This window comes from Leptosomus discolor, chromosome 1, assembly GCF_034619465.1.
Source record: "Leptosomus discolor isolate bLepDis1 chromosome 1, bLepDis1.hap2, whole genome shotgun sequence".
Classification (NCBI taxonomy): domain Eukaryota; kingdom Metazoa; phylum Chordata; class Aves; order Leptosomiformes; family Leptosomidae; genus Leptosomus; species Leptosomus discolor.
This window is the reverse complement of record NC_141391.1, coordinates 73,488,192-73,510,816: the sequence shown is the minus strand read 5'-3', so window position 1 is coordinate 73,510,816 and position 22,625 is coordinate 73,488,192. Positions and strand designations below refer to the sequence as shown.

Below are 22,625 nucleotides of genomic sequence, written 5' to 3'. Positions count from 1 at the left end.
TAAATGATCTTTTCCTTGGTTTGCATAAAAGTAAATGCTGAATACACAGCAGCTGCTGTGTCCCATTGAAAACAATGGAAAGCATCCTACACATTTTGGTGTGACAGGGTTGATATCCTTCTTATATAAAAAAAGGCCTTAGCATCCACCTAAAGCCACCTAAATTTCACCTATAGACATCTTACTGCTGGATTAAATTAGTAGTGAAGTTAGTGTATGGTCACAAAATTGTCTTCTGTATAATGCTTGCTTATCCACTATCAGGATTTTTAAATTCTTCATTAGAGCAGTGACTAGATTTCCAGCTGTCTGGACTAGGATCTAAATTTACAGTGGCAATTTACTTCCATGTGTTTTAGATCACCTGAAAAATACTTGTAATTTTTTTTTTTTTTTTTTTTAAGCAAAATCACAATACAAGCCATTACAGGCTAAACTTTCCAAAGAATGAACAGTAAGCCTCTAATATTGTTTGGTGTTCCTGCCACGGCAAATAGAGGCATTTGCTTAAGCGTAGACCAATGCACAGGTAGATAGGGAACATTCCTGCCTGTTGCCCGAGCAAGCACTCAGCTGTATAATTTACATAGCACAGCCAGGTTACAGAGCATTTCACAGAAAAGCAAGTACGATCCCATGGCCACTTCTCTGTCAGAAAAGAGCCCTGAGGGATGGGGAGCCCATGGTCACTGATCAGCAGGGACACGGCTTGTGGCCCGAGAGGTGTGGAAATTCCCGCTGACTGACTGCAAGCCTGCCTGTGAATTCACTTACCATCCTGTGCGAGTCAAACTGCCTGAAGACACAGGCTCGGTGAGCTGTGCAGAAGCACTACAGATGCTCAGGGAGCTGTGGAGATTTTTCTCTGAATTTTCATGCTGCTCTGTTTAAACAAACATGATTGCAAATGCAGCCTTGTTAATGTTTCCCAGGTGACTAGCTTGGGATAATAAGTATACATAGAAATGCTTATTTTTTGTGTTGCTTCTCAGGATAACCCTATCTCTCAGTGAAAATAAAACTGTCCTATGTCTCTAGGGGAATTTCAGCGAAATGCTGGTCAGGCCTGAGGCACTGATAGGGATACAGCCCAACTCCTCCAAACAATAAATTGGCATTTTCAGTCCCATAATGGTGGTCCATTAGCAGCAAGCGCAAGGGAAGAGAAACACTTACATGAAATATAAAGTAGGGCTTAAAAGCTTTTGTCACTGTGCTTTATGAAGGCAGTTGCCGTCATTGCTGGGCCTCACTAATGAGTCTGCAGCCCGATGTTGGTAATCACAGAATCAGAGATTAAAGACGTCTCTTTCACGAACTCATAAATATCTTGACTTGGATCTAACAACAGTCTGTCCAGACTGCAAGACGGACTGTGTCCTGAGATACACAAGACAAATGATGAGCGGTATGTGTCTACCTGCTTTCTGTAAGCACTGTGCCAAGTTGTAAGCTTAGAACTAAAGAAACTGCAGAACTAAAGTGTGTGGGAAAGCTACCAGGGTCTAACTGCTCCAAACGTCCATGTGCTGACCCTAATTTCAACAGCACTCCAAGCAGTCTGATGCCTCCTATGGGAAAGCAGTGACTTACCTCAACCACTGAACAAAGAGGAGAAGAAAAAACCCCTATCCATCTTCTTTATTTAGCTTTGGAGTTATTTTAGCACCATTTATTTATTTAAACACCATTTATTTCCATTTGCTGTATACAAGGCTCAAAGCGTAAAGCATGCCTCGCTAATACTGGTGTTAATGATAGCCGTAAAAAGCAAGCATTTGAAGATGTAACAGAAAGTTCAATATTTCAGTAGAGAGTGCTGAGACCTGCTGAATCTTCATTTGTCTGCCACCGTTAAATGTCTTTATATGACTTTCTGCAAACCAGAGAGTAAAGCAGGGCAGCAGCAGTCCAACATGATACGAACTACCCACAGCCAGACCTGCAGTACTCAGACTATGGTGTCACTGGCAGATATGGCCAGACCCAGCTCACACAAATTAGATGACGCAAGGGTGAAAGGCTGAAATAAGAAATAGCTTTTAAAGAGCTTGCTGGGGCAGGTGGGAACAGTTGTGTTATGATATTGAGATGACCACAGACAACAAAGGCAAAGACACCAGAAACCTTTGCCAATGAGAACATACTGTATACAAGATTTGCATGAACAAAGAAGCTGTCTGAGAGCTCGGGTCAGTGATTAATGCTGTCCCAATGCTCACCCATTCACCTGAACTGAGCGCCTTACTGGCTCTCACTGCTGTCTTGATGGGAGAGGCAGGTTCTTGTTAGATGGCTCTTCTGTCTCTCTTTGGGGGAGATATCTTCTTTTGTAGAGTGAGCACTAGGCTACCTGTGCCCTAACTCCTTTTAACTTAGACACACACACACAGATCGTTAAGGCATGATAACTTATCATGAACTGGCAGAGCCTATCATAGCTTATCAGGATGCATATGTTTGTCAAGACAGTGAAATCATCCTAGTTTCAGGCCAGCTTGTCCTAGTTGCATATCAACAGCAGTTTTATTTCAGCAAACTAATAACATATTCAAAAATCCTATACAATGACCAAAGACCCTCCGTATCATTAACTGTCAGCAAAATATAAATTTGAAAGTTGATGCTGCCCATGCAGAAGGAATGAGGAGGACTGTGCATCACCCTGTACCTCCTGGCCTGAGTAGGCTTGTGGAATTGCCTCAGGGGTATTACAGCTATTTCAGCGGTGCTCAGGCCAGGGGTATCAGTACATCTTTGCTAATATCGCTGTAGCACCTATGAACACTATTCTGTTTATTGTTTACTTAATGTCATATTCAGAGGGACAGCGAGGCACTGCGGTACAGCACTCTGGATTAGCAGCCTGCAAAGAGATTGCAGCTAATCTTCTGGTGCCTCTTGGAAAGTTGAACGAGAAATGGCAGCACAGCTGCAACAGGGAAAAGGGATTTCCCAGGATGGTGCCTCTTTTTTTTCAGTACAGAGTAAACTCAGGGAAAACTTTGGGTGGTCAGCAATCCTAAGGGCTAGAGACAGGCCCAGAGAGTTTTTGGAAATAGCTTCAGAGGCTGGCAGTAAGACAGAAAAACTCATGAGATTAATCCTGCTGAAATGCTGAGTAGCTGGTAAGAATTAACCATGCTTGCACCTGCCTACACACAGAACAACAAATACTGGCTGATTTGATTCTGGTAATGGTGAGAGGGAAAGGAATGTTTTGGCAGATTATATTCATAAAGCTTAGCTCCTCGTTGATTGCCTTATGCTATATGGAGAATAGCACCGAAGGACAAGTTTCATGCCCCTAGAAAATAGCATTCCTAAAGTGAGGTTACCCTTAAACCCTTTTCTTGCCAAGGGAGATAGGGACTGCTAGAAAGCCCAATGTGCTAGGTGGTTCTTTGCAGAGATAAGAAGACTAAAACTGAGCTTCAGACACTTGTGTCATGCTACTGAGAGACTGGGGAGGAGAGCTTAGCAGTTTCTTCTGCCGCTGCCATGTAGCTGTATTTCACAGGGAAGAACTAAAAGTCCTTTTGGTTTTAGCACCCTTCTCCCAGTGACAGATAATATTTCATTCTAGGCCTATTTCATTTGCCTTGACCCTATCCTCAAAGCACGGGCCAATCAGTACATAAGCAGCTGAGGAATGGTGTGTGCCTGTAATTCAGAGGTAGGCAAGCCCAGGTGTCTGCTTTACATGATAATTCAGAATCTGATAACTCATTCACATGGACTCTTTAAACACAGAAAAGAAGTGTCTTCTCCAAAATCAAAACCTATTAAATGTGAGCGATCATCATTCACAATGAATTTCCATTCAACTTTCATAACTATGTCAAACAAAAATATAGCATAAAAAGTAAGAAAAATCAGCTTCACAAACTTCTGATTGCTAAACTAAGGCCCCAATATTCAACAGCATCAAAGTGCGATTAGGCCATCCTTGGCACTGCAGGAGTCGCAGATATTTTCTGATATAAATCCCAAAGTTTTATACTACATCGAAAGTATTGAAAAGTGATGTCGCTGCATGTTACTTTTTCTGAAAGACACACAGGGTAGGTCAGGTGTCTAAATCACTGCTGTACTAGTTTTAAAGAATAACAAAAATAAAATTAGGACAGTAGTCTAGAAAACACTGTACCACACAGAAGTCAGTAGTCACTTTGATCATAGGTACATTTTGTTTATGCATAATATTCAGGAGTGAACAGCAGAGGGTGTTAGCTTAAAGGAAAACCTGAGTTCGCTGTATGGAATAGTCCTGTTTGCTACAATTCACAACAAAAAAAATCAGGTGCTGGAAAGCACAGCTGTGGCTCAGTATAAATGGCACTGGGGAACGTATCCATCACCTTGTCTGCAAGACCAAAGTAAAGAAATAAAAGAATGGCAAACAAATCGCTCTTCCCACCTCAAATCTTACTCCGCAAATTCTTTGTGTCCAAAGAATTGGACAGCTGGGGTGGCTGGGGTATTTTTGTCCCCTCAAATAATGATTCAGCAGGGCAAGCTCAGGCTTCAGCTGGGCTCAGGCAGCCAGCATGGTCCCTGCGGCCTCGCCTGACAGTGAGGTCCCTGCGGGGCCTGACCAGAGCTCGGGGCTGGATGCTGCTGGGTGCTGGGCATTACGCATGCAGCATCTGTACCCTCAAGTCACATACCCCTGGAGGGAACCCTGGGCCAGAGTTTTAGGGTAACTTACACATTTTGTGGGGTTTTCAGGCCCAGAAACAAGTATTTTTGAATGTCTCTGTAAATGCCTGTCTCTTTAGGCACCCTGATGCACCCCAGGGCATGCAACTGCAAGCAAAGAGTGCTCTCAAATAAGAGACAAGCTCCCTTTCTTGTTTTCTTTGCCAGGCTGGTAGGAGAAAAGAGCCTTCCACTAGTGAAGCACTGTTTGAACAAACACAGAGAGCAAGTGTGTCAAGTACGAGAGCAAGTCAGCAAGGGAGAATGGCGCTGACAGGGCCCGAAACTCCATGCACAGCTGAACCCACCTGTAGGTTGCCACAGATTAAAAAAAGGTGCTGTTTCCTCAGCCAGGAAGCCTTTCTCTTTGCAGTCCAGGTAAAAGACCTGGCTTTGCCATCAGCAAGTTTCAGGATGGTGGTTATGTTAACATTTTTATGTCATTTATGACTATTTTTTAGACTTGAATGATTTTTCAATGTATCTTGCAGAATGGATAAATGTTCTCTCTATAACTTTCCAGGCAGCAGCTCAGAGAATGTTTTTAATGAGAGTTTTGTTGGGTTTTTTTGGTGGCATGCCTTAGTATCTGTAGGCGTCCCTTTGTTTTTCTAAAGCTTTCTAAGGGCAAAATTATTTCTTCCACTCTTCACATAATTAAGCAGATATAAATGGTAATGGTTATAAACAGACAAACCTAAGCCTCTCCTGCAGTATTCACCAGAAGGAATGACTTCACTGACAGGGTTCAGTGCTATTTTAGGTGCTGTGGATTACCTCGCCCAGCAGCGAGCAGCCAGACCAAACGAGTCTTCCACTAGTCTTATGTCATCTATGCCAGCCTGAACCAGATGTCTTGGAGACCCTGAGGCATCTCAGATAGCACTGGACACATGTGTCTAGGCAGCTGGACTTCATCCTCTTTGTTTCAATTCTGTGAGTCTGAAGAGAAAAAAAATAGAGACTTTCAAAGTTCCTTAATTTATTTAGACTACCTCAGGAAGCATATTTGTGGCTACTGTATTCCTGAGCATCGCATCTATGTCGTGGATCACTGGATTTTCCTCCCACTCAGCTCAGATGCTAAACCTGTCTCCTGGACACACATGTACTCCTCACCAAGTGCTTGCTTTTAGATTTCGACTCTCAGATGAAAATTGTCAAGCGTGGGTCTTACCACTGAGTTGGCTAACTTTCTTTTGCACATTTTAGTTCATAAAAACCCATTTAGGTCACAAATGAGGTGCATTTTAAAAGTATTATATAGTCATAAGCACTAGGTGCATATTATGGGAATTAACTTGAAGTCATGTACATTGGTGTCCAGCCCCTTAAAGTTATCTGGGGCCGCTGCTGGAAAGATCAAAACTGCAGTGCCGTTGAGCTTAGTATTACATAGCTTGTAAGAAGACCCAAGTTCTTGCAGAAGTACTCATAATCTAATTCAAGAAAAAAAAAAAGGCAAAACAGCAATAGATGTGCTTGTAGATACAGCGAGTAATAAAAGAAAACTTTCCTTTTTATTACCTATTCCGCCCGAGCGACTACATAATAATTCTCAGATCTGTCTTTGCCAGTTTCTGTGAAGGAGTGGACCTGACCTCTCAGCTTCTCCCTGACTTCTTTGAAGTTAAAAAGTACTTGACAAAGCACATAAAAACCACATATGCATAAGGTCACATATACACAGGAACAAAAGTTTCGGTGGGAGACACGGCTAATGGTGGGAGGCGAGGAATATTGTGCTTTGGCATGCTGTGAACTTCAAGGCTTTTGTAGTCAAATTGTACAGGTTATGGCTAAACCTGCACAGACTGGTCATTTGAATGCATGGATCTCTTTTTAAGCAATACAGGGTATGTAGGCTTGGAAAAAAGGAGAAAAATGGACTACAAGTTACTAGTCAGCTGCCAGCTTGTCCCTAGGAAAGTTCCTCTCAGTGGACCAGATTCCACCCTGCACAAAGTGTCATACATGTACAGGAGAAAGGATGCCCCAAATGCCCACCAACTATGGAAAATGATGGGGCTTTGCTGTTTTGCGCCATTTATAAAACACATCCTCTTAATCTTTTCCCTTGAGTGTAACCCATTTCTCTGTGGCAGTAAAATATGCAATCTCCTGCTGCTCTTGCAGCCAGAATTAAGCTACAGATTCCATGGTACAAAAATGAGAAAGGGGCAAAGAAAATTAATTTTGTCAAGGAAGACACAAAGGAAGTCTATGTGTAGCTTTTGTGCTCAGGATGAAAGCTCACAGTGACAGTGTGGAGCTGCTGTCTGACTGGCAGAGCTGCACGGGACTAGCAAGTACAGCACCACTTACCCCAGCCAACGCTAATGTGGCTAAATGCATTTAGCCATCTATTTAATTAAGAGAACAAACAGACCAACACTCAGCTGCCAGCACTGCAGGCATACTCACAATGTAATTGTCTGAAAACATATTTTTAAATTTGTGTGCCAAAAAATATTGAAGCGCTTAATACCAAGCTGTGAAGCTGAAGTGCTGCCTCTCGTTTGGCAAGGGAGGGTCTGAGTTTCCTTCATCTGTAAAGCAGCTGCAGGAAAGAAAGTTTGGTGGTTATCCTTGGCAGGTACTTTCTTGTGAAAGATTTTTTTCCTCTGGTGACATACCTCTTACAATTTTTCTGCAGGCAAATTACATACTGACGCCATGTCACCCGTCTTGATGTGAACGAAAAACTGGTCAGTAAGTACCCAAATATGCTTCTGCTCAGGAAAAAATGGATACCAGAATAAATACTGAAAAGTATAGCATACCCTGCCTTAGTGTCTAGTCTGTCACCATTCTGTGAGTTATCTATTCAATCCAACAGCATCTTGCCTTTTTATGGACATCTTGGATTCAGTATCCATGACCTCCTACAACAGCAATCCCTATAAAAACTTGCCTAGCCCCTGTATTTTGCATGCTACTCTTTATATTTATATTTTTTAATACTTTGCATGCCTAGCAAGGGCAAAGCTCTTTCACTTCAAGGTGACTGTCATGTTAGATCAATGAAAACAACAGGAAAGAATAAACAGGTAGCATCTGTGGGTGGTAAGTGAATGCATCATATGTGGAAAGACTTTCAGGACAAAGCCAGGTTCTGCAGACAGGCAGAGAAGATGAAAAACACGAAGAACAATGGGAAGAAAACAATACATTTTCAGCTATATTCCCCATCTGTGTTCACCGCATTGCCTGAATTCACTCCCCACACACATTTCTTGGTAAAAGGTTTGGTTTTCTGTTTGAGCCATGAAAAGTGAGAAGATTCATGGTATGTTGTGTCAGAAAGAGCATGAGGAGATGGTAATTCCACAAATTGCTGTTATGTAAGCACACCAGCCCCCCCAGAAATCCTCCTTCACGTTCCTAGCAAGCGCAATCTCACTTCATCTCAGCAAGCCAGGAGACTAACGCCCCAAAGACCCCCATACTGCAGAGCCAGACCCTGCAATAGCTCCAGCCAGCATGGTACCTGGAGCGCAGGCACAGTAGTGGCATTGTGGCACCACGTAGGCACCAGCTCTGCCTTCAGGTAGAGGCCAGCAGGACACTCCAAGGAGGACGGAATGTTAGTGATTTAATCCGAAGAGAATGCTGAGCTTGAAAAGTCAGTGTCCACAAGTGTTTATTATTTACTGCTGACCTAGATTTTGTTTTCAAGAACAAGCAACGAAGCTCTGCTTTAACTCTGAGCATACTAGCAGGTGCGTAGCTCTCGTAGTGCAGGGTGGATCTTAAACCAATGCAGCCTGCTTACCACCTTCATGTGGCTTCTGGATGACCTAGGGCAGTGACAGAGCTGTTTGCAGAAGAAGTCTGCCTGGAAAAATTAAAAAGGATAAGCAGGAGAGGCAAAAAATGTATAACCTATATGTGGACTCAGATGTGCTGTGCTGTGAACTCAGAATACATTCCCGGATTAGAGAGAGCTTCGCTGGAGCTTGTGAGCTCCTGAGAAGAAAGGTTGGTGCAGGTTTGAATAAGTTTGTTCTGTTCTGTACCTTTACAGCAAAACCAGGGAAGATCTGCCAGACTGTTCAGGTTAGCCTTGAGCCTTAGAGCTCAGCTGAGCCTGAAACTCACAGCTTACCTCAAGGGAACTAAGGTATTGGAATTAGCCACAGTCCTATAATCAAAAGACTTCCATCTAATCCTGCCTTAACCACTCCTGTGAAATTCAATTACAGTAATTATTTTTTGAAACTACTGAAACTGAGGACAATAGTCCCAATGCAATGTCACAGAAGAACTACTCAGATGCTGGGGGATAAATGTATCGATGAAATCAAAGGCAAGCTCTAGGAAATAAAAAACCACCACCTTGTCAAATGAGGCCCTGTGATACATCATCGTACTTCTTTTTACGCTGAACCGTACAATGGTTGCCCGGAAGACCTTGTATACCTGTCCATAGCCATTTCTCTCTGAATGAAAGGCTATTTCCAGAGGAAAAAGGCATGAACAGTCTGCGGAAAAGTTCTAAAATATCTCTGTCTCATCAGCTTCCCTGAAAACTATGGCATCTCCTGTCCTAAATCTCCATCCCTCTTTGACCTTCTTTCTTCTCTGCTGGAGACACACGACATAAAACAAAGACAAGGTGTGCACAGATCTCCAGTCTCCTCATCACTGTCTGACATAGAGAAAAATCAGCTTACAATCACAAAAGCGATCCCAGTAGCTGTGACCACGTGTCGCAGCCTGCATCCTGAATGTCCCAGCATCCTTCCCACAAAAGCCTCAGGCAGCTAAAGATCGTATGGAAAACAGTGAGGCAGCTGCACAGATGCCGTATCGCTCAGCTCTGAGTTACATGTGGAGGAAACTGCCTGGAGCGGGGAATGCCACTGGAGGTGGACGATGACCTCTTCTAAACTTGCTAAGGACTGAGACGTGGGGCAACTTTCAGAGGAAGGGGTGGCACTGTCAGTGCTGAGGCCCCAACCTTAAGAGCTGGTTGGAGTGGAAAAGCTGGGCAAAAAGAGCTGGTGTTCAGTTTAGGCCACAGATGTGTTTGTATTCATTTGCTTCTAACCTTTTCTTACAGCCCTGTAATTGGGAGGTTGAGCTTATGATGTGCTGAAATCAACCCTCACACAGTTTTGCCCTTCAGTGTGTGTTTTCTGTTAAATTGGAACGTGGGTACTACTGAGCCGGTTTGAGGCATGTCTCTGCAGAAGCAGCAAGGCTTCACCAGCAAACCTCCCGTCGTGACTTGGTTAGGGACAGCGGTTGCTTAGTGCTGTTGGCCTGGCTCCAGGGCCAGAGTGGGGAGGACTGCCATTGCCAACTGCTCAGTTTTCAAGAGCAGTCAGCATAAGCCTGCACCCACCTCTGCCAGGCACCCTCCTGCCAGGAGAAATACCTCAGAGCTGGGGAAAAAAACCTCAGGCTTGATGCTGACACCCTCATTTTATCAACAAGAGGTCATCACAGGTGGCCCCAGATCCACTTGGAGCAATGTGGATGTGTGGTTAAGAGCACCTATGTGATCTCTCGCAGTGTTGTTTATCAAAGGACTGAGCCCTTTGGAGCTCAGCTGTATTTATGCAGCGGCCAAGCTAGCAGTGTTCTCACTAGGCAAGAAAGGAAATAGCCATGGAGGAAAATGTCCTTTGCGTACCTGGGCAGGCTGAGTCAATGTTTGCTGTACAAACTTCTCCCACGAAGCTGCCTTTTTTCTTGTAAAAGAGGACTGATCTGATTTCATGGTTTCACAACTGAGTAGGAGGTTACTGATGCCTTTCTAAAGGAATTCACTCTCAGAAGCTTTTCCGCTTCCTCCAGTTCTATCAGCTGGTCTCATAAAAGCCTTTACTCTCATTTCCCCTTTTATCCTTACTTCCCTTGGACCTCGGGAGTTTCACAGCCGCACGAGCAATACGACAGCTAACTGGCAGGTGTTCTCTTCCTACGCCTTTCTCTTGCTCAACTGAGCACTCCAGTATGAAGTATTTCTTTTTTACCCTCTTGTGCATCACTAATGAATGCGTGTAATGCTGAATGCCAGGGGCTGAGTCCCAGCTCCTGGGGTCCAGAGTTTGATCCAGAATGACACAGGCAGGTGGGGGTGAATATGACTTTCTTCTCTTTTTTTTGTTTTATAGGCTATCTTTCTTTACCAAAAAGAAACAGAAGTGGGGGCAGGGGGGAAGTGAACAGAAAAAGCATCATCTTAGTAGTTGGAAAAGACTCACAAGGAAGAAGTCTGAGCATAGTCTTGGCCAGTCCCAAAGCCAGACAGGCAACACCACTGCCTACTTTGTATGAGGCAGCGCAAGGAACCAGCAACCTGGATTTTCAGTGATCTGGTTATGCTCTATTGACAGAACGTGAAATCAGGCCGTCCTGGTCAAGCTCAGCCATCTGGCAGATCTAATTGGAAAATTCATCTTGTTGACAGACCACTGTAATACTACTTGCCTTTTTAAAACAGATCAGTGGAAAGAAGTAAGCATATGAAAACATAACCTCCTGCACATCTGCACCACGGTGTGGAACTTGGGACTGAGCTTGCTTTGTGCAAATGGACCAACAGGAATCTTCGAACGAAAAGAATAAATCATCCTGACAATTCCCAGCTTTAATACAAAGCAACTCAACAAACTATTTTACCAAACTCAGGCACGAAAAAAGTCTTGTGAGACGCAGTAGGGAAAATTAATAAATGTTATCCCATGACAGGTGCTTCTTGAGGTCAGCCTGCACACCCAGAGAGGAACGGTGAAATGGATCCTTAATAACAAGTGAAAAGGGAGCTCATCCATCAGCATCCCTATTTCTGTAATAAATCAGTCTTTAAATGTAGCTTGTCCAAAGAACCAACAGTGATTGATAATCACCCTTTATGCAGAAGAAGAATTCACCATTCAGACTACCAGTGCCGCCAGTTTTGATCCCGCGCTTGGTTGACATGCCTGATTGCATTTCTCACAGATCTGTATGGCACCCAGTGGAATACTAAGGGAAGTTTTATTCAGCCACTTGTTCAAGAGAATCTGCCTCACTGTGGAGTGGTCTTCTGTATTTCTGTCCTACTCATTTTGCCACTGATGGAAATTATTTCCCCACGTATCTATGCAAAAGCCTCTCTAACAACATGCAGCAATCTACGCTCAGCTGCAGAGGTGTCCTTGGCCCCCTGCATCACTGGCTCTGTCAGGGCCTGGAGCCCCTAGGTACAGCTAGCACAGTACCCCATCACTGCCATTTGAAATCTGCAGTAACGGTGTCACACTCTAGGCATCCAGAAGTGCCAGGACAGCCGGACGCCATCTTGTAAGGTGACATTGTCTCCACTACCCTTTGCTTAATCATGCAGCAAACTTTCATATTTACTAATTCGTTCAGAAAGATATGTGGAATGTAATAATAATGTAAGATTAATCTAATAGTCTTCATCTGCAAAAGACATCTAAAAAGAGAAGAATCCAAATGTAGAGGCAGTAATAAAGGAAGAGACCTGAGATATTGCTGCTACATCAAAGCAGAAGAATATCCTACCAGTCAGACCCAGTTATAAACGTGTCATGTATCTGGAAGACAAAAAAGGTCTGCAATTAAATTGGTTACTATAAAAGCTGGAATTCACCGAATATGAATATACCGCTGGGTCACAAAATGTACATGTGTATACTTTAATTGGCCACCTTCTGTTTCTATTTGGTTAAGTGTCTCTTACTTCAAATGTAAAGACAAATACATACATCTGCCTGGAAATTGCATAGGTATCAACAGTCAACCTTGCAAGAACCTTTAATGTCCATTCACCTTGGCATGCCAAAAATACTAAGAATCAGACATCACCTTACTAACAGAGAGCCCTAGACAACCATATAATTGTGTCACTACATCCACAAGTCATACTTTGGTTGAGGTGAGAATTTTCAGTGCTAAATACACTACATGCCCCCGACTGTGCGCTATTTCAAATGGTGCATCTTCAACAGTGAATATCACATTACATTTGTTAGAGAAAATGAATCTTTATTTGGATTTTTTTTTTACTGGGCTCAGTCACCTATCCACTATTTGGGAGATAAGACTAGAGAGGCTTCTAAATGTGTCTAGGTGCAACTCCTGCTTTCATTTATAATGAAATAATAACAGTAACAGTAACAGGGAAACATTCCTCTGCCTTCACTGGCTTTATATCAATTGTCAGAGAGAATTCAGCCCTTGGTCTAAGTCTGTGGTACCAAGAGGTTAGTCTTCGATGGCAAAGGACCTCATCCGTGTTCTCATGGGACAGTGCCCATCAGTGGAAAAACTTTAGGACAGATACATGTAAAAGTCAGCACCAGTGAAAAACTGAGTGGGTTCCCTGCAGCAGCTGTTCCCAGGTGCCTTACAGACTGAGTCTGTGAAAAACGAGTTTTGGAAAAAGGCATTTGGTAAGAAAGACCCAAAATTAACAATTCAAATGAGTGACAAATACGCTTTTCCATTCCCTCTTCTCATACTGATGCTTTTCAGCAGCACAGTTGAACCTCTGACACTGTTTCTTTTTCATAGTTCCAAAGCAAGTCTGCAAAATCATAAATAATTTAGTACTACCTAGTCAGTTTATTTTTGATTCAAGGAAAAAAATTTCACAGTTACACATGCTAAAAATCTTTCCTATCTGCAGCCTCATCCATTCCTCACAAGTTCCTTCATCACGCACCCTTGATGTGGCTTCCTTTGCTCTGCGTGGTGGTGCTGAGGCTGTCTTGCCAATCCTTGCTGCTCCATGTTGACTCTAATAATTCTGGTGATGTTGCTTTTATCAGGATCTGGAGACTTTTCTACAGCAGGGCTGTGCAAGCAGCAGGGATGATTCGGTGAGCTGGGATTTGAAGCACTCAGCAACTGCAGATTTTGGCGCCTTGATGAACACCAGGACAATGAAATGGAGAATAAAGATACTAGGAGACAACAGGTACTCTTTAGTGAGAGAAAATATTGACCCACCATGAGCTTGGATGTAAGAGTTCAACACCCCCCAACACACACCCTGAAATTTATCATGGAACAAATGACTCCATGACTATGGTAACAGAGCAATAGTCCTGTGTAAAGAGCCTTTTCACTGCTTTCCTTTTTGCTTTCATCCTCACAAGTTCAAACCAGTCTGCTTTTTAAGTATTCTCATTTTCTCAGCTTGTAGCTGTTGTTATTCACATGCCAACCTTCGTTCTTACCCTTCCTCCGGAATCATCTTCTAGTTACTGCTGGGGACAGGGTCCAGGCTACATGGACTGTTGACTGACCCAGTAGAACCATGCTTATCTTCTCTGGTTTGCTATTAACAATACCGTGTCACTGAAAAGTCACTTTTTACAATCGTATCAAATGAGATGACCAACTACCAGGCATCCTCCTGGCACGAAACGATGAGGCTTTGAGCAACCTGGTCTAGTGGAAGGTGTCCCTGCCCATGGCAGGGGGATTAGAACTAGATGGTCTGTAAGGTCCCTTCCAACCCAAACCGTTCTGTGATTCTATGATTCTATAATGAATGGATGGCAAAAGTCTGGAAGTATACTCTATTTTGCTTCATATATTTCTTTAGGGGGGATTTTTTGCTTTTAAATGATCATATAAGAAACACTCGTGTAGTAGAAAACAAATCTGTTGGCAGCATCTGAAGAATAAAGATATGGTATACAGGGTGGGGAAGCAACAGCACAGGTTGAGTACATAGTGAGTACGAGAGTTGAGTATGATTCGTTTTAGAAATGCCGATCATCCATAGCTACCACTGAAAACCCTGAAGCTGAGGGTTTAAAAATCAAAAGTGTGCCCATGAAAATTGTCTTATAAATGCACATCATCGCCACTTGGATACACAAAAGGAACGTTCTGATTCTTGGGCACCTTGAGAGACAGGAATCTGGAGTTGACCTGTGTGAGGGTCAGGAAATTTCCTGACTGTATCCTATAAACTGACGGCATCTGTCTGCAGCACAAAAGCATTGCCAGACTAAAGTATTGTGCCATACTGCTACCTTGAATAAAAAGAAAGCTGCACTGTTAAATGAGCGTCCCTATCACACACAATTCACTAACTGTTTTCTTTACTCAGTGCATGTGCCCTCTATGTACCTCCCCAAGATGCTGAAAGAAACCATCCTGGTCTGGCTCCCAGAATCTGGACAGAATCACCCTTCCTCTCCACCCTCAGATAGCCCAACACATGCCTCCTACACTTCCTTCCCTTGCATATCTCCATGTTTCATTCTTTATGGGGAAAGAGATGGAAAGTTTAAGACTGTTTCCTCTTTTGATGAGTAGATAACCCTGAAAGTAGAGAGAGTCATTTTGGCCAAGCTGTACCATGCTACCAACAGGAAAACAAAAGCTAAATCTGGAGGCTGTTGGGGAGCCCTGAACAACACACAGCTGCAGTACGTAACAGATGCAGGCATAGCTGAATTGACATCAACTGCTTATTAAACAAGCCATGACCAACAGATGGGAACAGTGCTTTACTCTGATAGCCTTCTCCAAACGCTGAATGAACTATCTGGAAAATGAGACTGGAAAACAAGTGGGTGCTGAAAATGTGAAATCCTACTGTGGGAAATCCACTAGACTGCCAGGTGCCACAGCTGTTACACTCTTGAACCCAATTCAGAGGAACTAGATTTGCCACAGAAAAGGACAGAAAATGATCATCTTCAGAGGTCTCCCACCTACCCAGTACTGGCAGTTGCAGTAATTACCAGTGTAATTGCTTCAAGTCACATCACATTATGAATTAAAAAAGGAGATCTGGGCTCTGTTACCTATGATTTGCTAATGCATCAGGCAATTCAGTCTGTTACTGTGTATCACACCTGTATGTCACTCTGAATTGTTCTAGCTCTTTGCTAGATCACTAGTTTGGAAAATCAACAAGGAAATCACGTGAAATGAACATTGATTTTAGGCAGAAAACAGAACAGAGGGAAGATGAGAAAGACAGGGAAAAGAATTTTTCTATAGAAACAAATACATGTTTTTTAAAGTACCTATAAAAAAAATTATTGCAATAACCCATGATGGAGCTATGTATTTCAATCAAATAGTATTATTCAAGTTACCTACAAAAAATATTGGCCCACTAACAGTCAGCAGGAATTTGCCAGGACTCATTCACTGTCTTATAAACGTACAGAGCTAACTAACACAATAAGAGCAGCAAGCATACTCATTAAGGTAATAATGTATTAAATGTAATAGTTCTGGAATAAATAAGACAAAATTACACATCTACGCAATAATGAAGCTAATATACACTAAATAATTAACACAATTACTTAATCTTTATTCATTTCTGTTAACATTGTTTCCCTGAGTCAGAACAACAGGAATAAGTTGTGGATTCCTCCTGACAATCAGGAATATTTTATAGCTGAGCACAAACCAAATCACAAACATTCCAAAATGCTCCATTAATTCATACAGGACCCAGGGCTCTGTGAGAATATAAGGCTTCATGGAAATACAAGGCTTCATCAACCACCTATGTGAGAGCCATGCAGCTGAATCCACGTTATCTGGGAGAGCACGAAAATCCATCTCTGTAGTGGGCAATGCTCATTCAAGTTCAGAAGAACTTACTTCCTCATATAACAGGTGAATGCACACATGAAGTCAGCAGAACCGTAGGAAGAAGTGTTGATTAACACATGGAGTAGTTAGGAAACACAGCCTGATCAGATTATTAAAAAAAATATATCTATCATCTGGAGAGTTCACAAGAAGTGACAAGACAACCCTTCGGAAAGGAAATGTAAGAATTGCTGATGGCATTAAATGCTTTTAACACATTACAGACATACACACATAGGGAAAATTGTTGTGTGTAAATATGAAGAAAAAGCCTTTACTTCAGGCAAACAGATCAGGACTATTGAGCTTTTTCAAAAGTTAAAAGATATCCAAATTATTCAGGTAGTCAATATTACAAGGAAAAGAATATGTGGGAGGATTATGCGTCTTTCAGATAAACCAGTTCCCAGTTTAACAGACGGCTTTCAGAAATCCTGAAAAAATAAGCATAACCTAGTTACTGTAAAAGTTATTCAGCCACCAAAGTTATTAGCTTTAACTATTAATGGTATTTACAGGTGGTCAAAACATTTCTCTGAGATGCTGACTCTATTTTTAAAAAAATCTGCCTTTGTTATAAACAATCAAGAAATAATGAAGTATTGAAAACAACTACTAGGAAAATCGGGTAAGGGATCACTCTGATGAAGACTAGTGTGTCCAGCATATGAGAGGCAACACTTGAGATTTCAGGGTTATGTAGGTGTCTGAAGATGAAAACAGGGCGTTTCAGCTCGTAAGTACTTTTGCAATTCAGGATCCTCACTTGAATATCGAGCCTTATTTGAGCATTACGAACTCCAAGAAGGGCAGGTGTGTTGTTAGATACTTGATATTTTTAATATCTGGTCCACAGAGACTAACTCAACACTTCATTAGAACAGTAGAGCTTTCCAGCACCTCACCCATGTTATTCAACTCTTATATCAGTATCATTAACTATGACTACTACTGAGGGTGAGTGTTAACCTGTATAGGTGAATCTCACAGATCTGGTGCTCAGCACACATTGGACTGTCAAGCAGTAAGTGTAAACTAATAGTTCATACTGGGCAGAAGGAAAAAACAACGCCAGGCAAATTTGTTTTCTTTATTCTCTTCACGCTTTAAAATTAAATCCAGTATTCACACCGTTAAATTACATGTGTACGTCAGGGGTCAAGTAACACATTTGATATCATTTACAAAATTATATATACAAAATGCTATGAAATAATTTGAAATCATTTGAAAATTGGACATATATCTATACCCAAAGATGATAAATACACCATCACATACAGAGATGGGATAAAGAGCTATCTGATGAAACCCTGTGAAGATGACCATATAGCTTTATTTAACATCTTCATCAGCTCTCTAATTTTCCCCTTTCTGATAAAACACAGAAGGATATGTAAATGAAAAAACATTTGAGCAAAAAAAAAAAGCCATATCCAATGTCCATGGTGTTACAAGAAGAGGACAGGGTATTCTCTCTAGCATGTTTGACCTGCATACCACCTTGAAGCCTTGTGAGAGTCTTGATAGAGTACTATGAGATTATTCGGTAAGTCTAGGCAGGATTTGAGTGCAGAGATAGCCACTGCTCTCATTTCATCTTTCCTTCAACCCACACGGAATCAGCAACAGGACTTGCTGATCACATATAGCATTACTTCACATTTACTCAGCATCTCAAGATGTCCAAGAGGGAGGAGTCTGGGATAACTGAGCATTTCCAGTGAGGTAGCCCTGCCTGCAGAAGCTGTGGTCTCTCACACAGCTATGGGACAAGCCCAGCTCCTTTGCTCTCACATAATTCTGACCAGGCCACTTCTAAAATGCAGTGGCACCAAAATACCCATTATAAGCAATGTAAATGGAATTTGCAGACAATCTTTAAAAGATGAGTGGGAACCCAGAAGGAAAGTTCAGAGGAGCCAAGTCAAGTTGACTGACAACACGATGATGGAGTGAATCTATAAACCACTACTTCTGGCGGTAAATAATTAATGAGGGTGTTGAGAACATGTTTAAAATAGCACAAGGAGGTACAACTAGCAGGTATGGATAAAAATCCTCTTACCTTTTCACTGACAGTAGGATCTTTAAAATGAAGAGCTGACTGTGGCATGTAATGGCACACCTACGCTAGCCCAGGTCTCTACTGCAGAGTAAAAGGGAGCATAGATAGTGGTGTCAGCTTTAACTGAGCTAGCTCAGACACTAAAAGCCGTTTAACCCCTGAAGCATTGTGCTCCATATGCAACAATTTAATGCCCAAAACATAACATCTAATTAATCTAACAAGTAACAAACAGTAGAGGGACTGGAATATCTACCCTGCTAACTAGATATTATTGCATCTTCACTGCTACTGTAAATGTTAGGGAAATTAAGGTAGCATATGCCGGAACATGCTTTAGTCAGTTCTTCCCTTTGCTGTGGAAACACATGCTGAGAGTGATCAGTGTGAAGAATGGTTTCCAAAGGAGGTGAAAGAACCTCATCACGTAGGACATGGGAAAAGCAGGCTGGCATAACACTCAGAAATGTAGAAACCTGGTTCCTTGTGTAGGTATTAATGAAAGGCCCATGAGATCTGTTAAATCCCTAACATTTATCATTTCACGGAGCTACCTCTTTACCTCCAAATTCTTCTTCATTGCTAGGCAGTGAATTTCTTCCTCTCTGTTTTACTTCCCTTCTGGAGACAAAAAAAACATCATCAGAATCCAACATCCTCTCCCTGGGATGTCTTTTGTCTGCTGCTTTCCTCTTCTTTTTCTTTTTTCCCCTATCTTCCTTCACAATACTTTTCTTTGCTTCTTCTCCTCCTTCATCTTCCACAGATGAGTGAGGATAGGGCTTTGTGGTCTCTCTGTCCAGGCTAGAAAATCAGACAAGGAAATTCACTCTAGCTAAATTTCAAAAGCACACATATTGTATACTATTTTAAATCCTTTTTTACACAACATACATTTCACCTTTTCCCACAGCTCACAGTACTGGCAAGAGAAGGACTTGTCACACTCTTGACCATTTGACAGGGCTATAAATGTCTTAGAATTCAATTTCCCTTTTATTTATAAAATAAGTGAAGTATGGCCTAAAACAGGGCTCTGGCCCCTAATTCTGTCTACCTCTTACAACTCGAAAAAGGATTTGGGCAATAATTGTCCTTTATGGTGTGGGCCCAGAGCACATAGTGGTTTACTTTGCTTATGGAATTTGTTAGTTACATTTGCGGAGTGCTTGTTCTGCCATAATTATTTCTTTCCACTTTGATGGCAGGAAAACACCCCAAACAGGTGCTAGCATCTGATACTACAATGATGAGAGCGACACTAGTACCTTTAAAGATTAGTGAATTAAGCATGACCTCCAGTACACACCACATAAACATCAAAAGACCATCCTAAGGAACACAGAGCTGAAGAATTAGCCAAGCTATTGTAACACATCTGTGTGCACTGAGGACTCCCTGTCAACAGGGGAGCTTGGGCTATCGTTTTACTTTTTTTCCCCTAGTTTTACAGGACTTTGCGTACAAGGTTTGCCTCTTTTTGAGCTTCTAATACCATATTGCATTCAAACTTTTTGTTTCCCTTCTGATTAAATTATGTTTCTACTTTTCTTTTTGTTTCTATCAACAATGTTCTCATTAGATCTGTGCGCACCCATGAGCAATATGCTGCACTGTTCCCCTCTGATGACATGGGAGGTGGGTATCTATTTGAGAATATAATAAAGAATGAGTTTCAGAGGTAAGCACACTTCCATGCCCTCTAAACGGCAGGGGCTCTAATGGAAACTCCAACTCAATCTGGGCTGGAGCACTGCCATAGCATTGCTAATATTAGAAACTGATTAATGTGTAACTAGTGAAATACAGTTATTCAATGGCTTTGAATGCACACCTCCTCATAACAGGGAAACAATCATCCAACACAGCATGGCGGTTACACAAAGAAACAAATACAAAGTAAAATCATGGCCTGTACCAGCTTTTTATGATGCAGCCACTGAGTTAGTTGATGTAGCCAATGCCCAGAAGAGGACATTACGTATGTCTAGATGTTAAGCAGCAAGAATGGAATGAGATTTCATTTTACAAGTATGTGGCTTTACAGAGAACTCAAAACCTAGCTGAGAATATTACAAGCAAAAGACGAACATGCTGAATTAGTGAGTGCATTGTCAGGGACTGTCTACTCAAATCTTAACAAAGCAATTTACTGTAGATCCAAGAATTAGGAAACTTAAAAGACCCTTAACTATAAAAGCTCTACAGTACCAGGCTTCTATTGCTAATTCTTGGTAAAGACACTAAAAGTTCAGCAGAACCAGATATGACACATAATGTGGAAAAAGATGGAGTGAAATATCTTGCAGTAGATGATACAGTTGGGAAGGTGCAAAAGAAGGTGCTGTGGTTCTGGCAGCAAACTGTGGAATTTTGTGAATCAGTAGCGATCACCAAGGCTTTTACTGGCACACCAATGCACTTCATCTGGGTACCTGGGGGTTAGGTCTATGTTGCCTATATGAGAGCAATTACTAGTTTATCCAGTGCCAACAGAGGACCCTGGCAATTCCAAAGGCTCAAACATGTCTAGTTTGGGGCTGTAGGTGGGTATCTAAGTTAAGAGAGTCTCAGTTTCAGATGCTCAGCTCTCTTCATCATTTCTTGTTAGCTACTTTACACATTTCAGTGCACTCTGTGCATAAATCTTGATGTTCAATACACATCAATGGAGCCAAAGCATCTAAATTCCACTCTCAGAGCTGCCAAATGCTCAAGTGTCACTGCTCTGAGTTCCACGACATCCCTTGGAGTATCTGGGCTTTGGTGTCCTTAAAACACTAGCAATCAGATGTAAGTAATAGCATTTGAAGTAACATTGTTTAAGGGCAGTTCTCACGTTCCTTTAATGGTGGTAATTGGAGGACAATATGAATAGTGCTATCCTCAAAAATAGAGACATTTTGCAGTAAAAACATCATCGTTTCAAATGTGGTGGTTTGTTTCTAAAATCTACAACTGCTGCATAAAAACTCAGAAATGATATACTGAAAACTTCAGTGCTTAAAACAACAGTAAAGCATTGATGTGCTCAATCATTATGCTTACAAAACTTATGCTCTATTCCAGGCCGTGCTAAAAACTGTTTTAGTTTAGTTTAAAGGGGACAAAACAAATGCCTTAACTGAGAGTCCATTATTTTGTGTCATGGCAACAATATTGTCTGGAATATTTTATTTAGATTCCATTAATTTAATTTCAGTCATCTGCTATATAAACTGGCCAGTGCATTTACAAACAGGTCAGTGTTTATGAGCTGGAAACACTATATAGAAATTCACAACCAACATGACTTGAATATGCAGTTTCACATACTATTTTACCCAGATATCTGCCAGATTTGATATCACTTCATCTAAAATGTAGATCTAATGAGTACATTTCTTTCTCATTTGCAAAAATTTAATGCATCCATTTCAGTCAGTTCTCCAAAGAATTCCTTTGTTTGCCAGTGAATAACTCAATTTTCTCATCATTTGTACATAACAATGGCTAGTCAGCTTGCCAGTAAAGCCTGTTTGGAGAATGAATATTAAATTTGATATTAAAGCACTTAGTCATGAAACAAAGCATGTAGAATGGAAGCCACTCTAATTGCTTATGCATTTAGTCATATCTTTTCTTAATAAGGTACCTCATTTGGAATATAATTCAACTCAGTGAAAGCGGAAGACTTCCACTGATTTTGCTGGAACTCAGCTCAATTATATACCTGCCTCTCTTCAACTAGTTGTATACGTTAAGTAGGAAACCACGGTCTTCAGGTTTACTTTTCAGTGAAAAAAAGGCTGCCATCATGTAGATGATCTGGCCTGAAAAAAGGCATTGATGTTGTAATGGGTTTGTGTGGCAAGGTTCTTGTAGGAGAGGGGGGGTTACAGGGTTGGCTTCTGTGAGAAGCTGCTAGAAGCTCCCCCCACGTCCAATGCAGCCAATGCCAGCTGGCTCCAAGATGGACCCACTGCTGGCCAAGGCTGAGCCCATCAGCGATGGTGGCAGCACCTCTGGGATAACGTCTTTTAAGAAGGGGAAAAAGTTACTGCACAGCAGCAATTGCAGCTGGAGAGAGGAGTGAGAGTATGTGAGAGAAACAACTCTGCAGACACCAAGGTCAGTGAAGAAGGAGGGGGAGGAGGTGCTCCAGCTGCCGGAGCAGAGATTCCCCTGCAGCCCGTGGTGAAGACCATGGTGAGGCAGGCTGTCCCCCTGCAGCCCATGGAGGTTAATGCTGGAGCCGATATCCACCTGCAGCCTGTGGAGG

At 41.9% G+C, this 22,625-nt stretch overlaps 1 protein-coding gene across 1 annotated transcript in view; it reads right to left on the bottom strand.

Annotated features, from left to right (window-relative positions):
- Positions 1-1,252: 1,252 nt before the first annotated feature.
- VWA3B (von Willebrand factor A domain containing 3B) overlaps positions 1,253-22,625 on the bottom strand; it is an 84,411-nt gene continuing 63,038 nt past the window's right edge. Inside the window, exons 28-29 of the mRNA XM_086481929.1 lie at positions 18,927-19,168; positions 1,253-1,380 (exon numbers count right to left, since the gene is read on the bottom strand). Of these exons, the coding sequence (XP_086338055.1) occupies positions 1,253-1,380; positions 18,927-19,168 (370 nt within the window). The remainder of the gene's footprint in view (positions 1,381-18,926; positions 19,169-22,625) is intronic.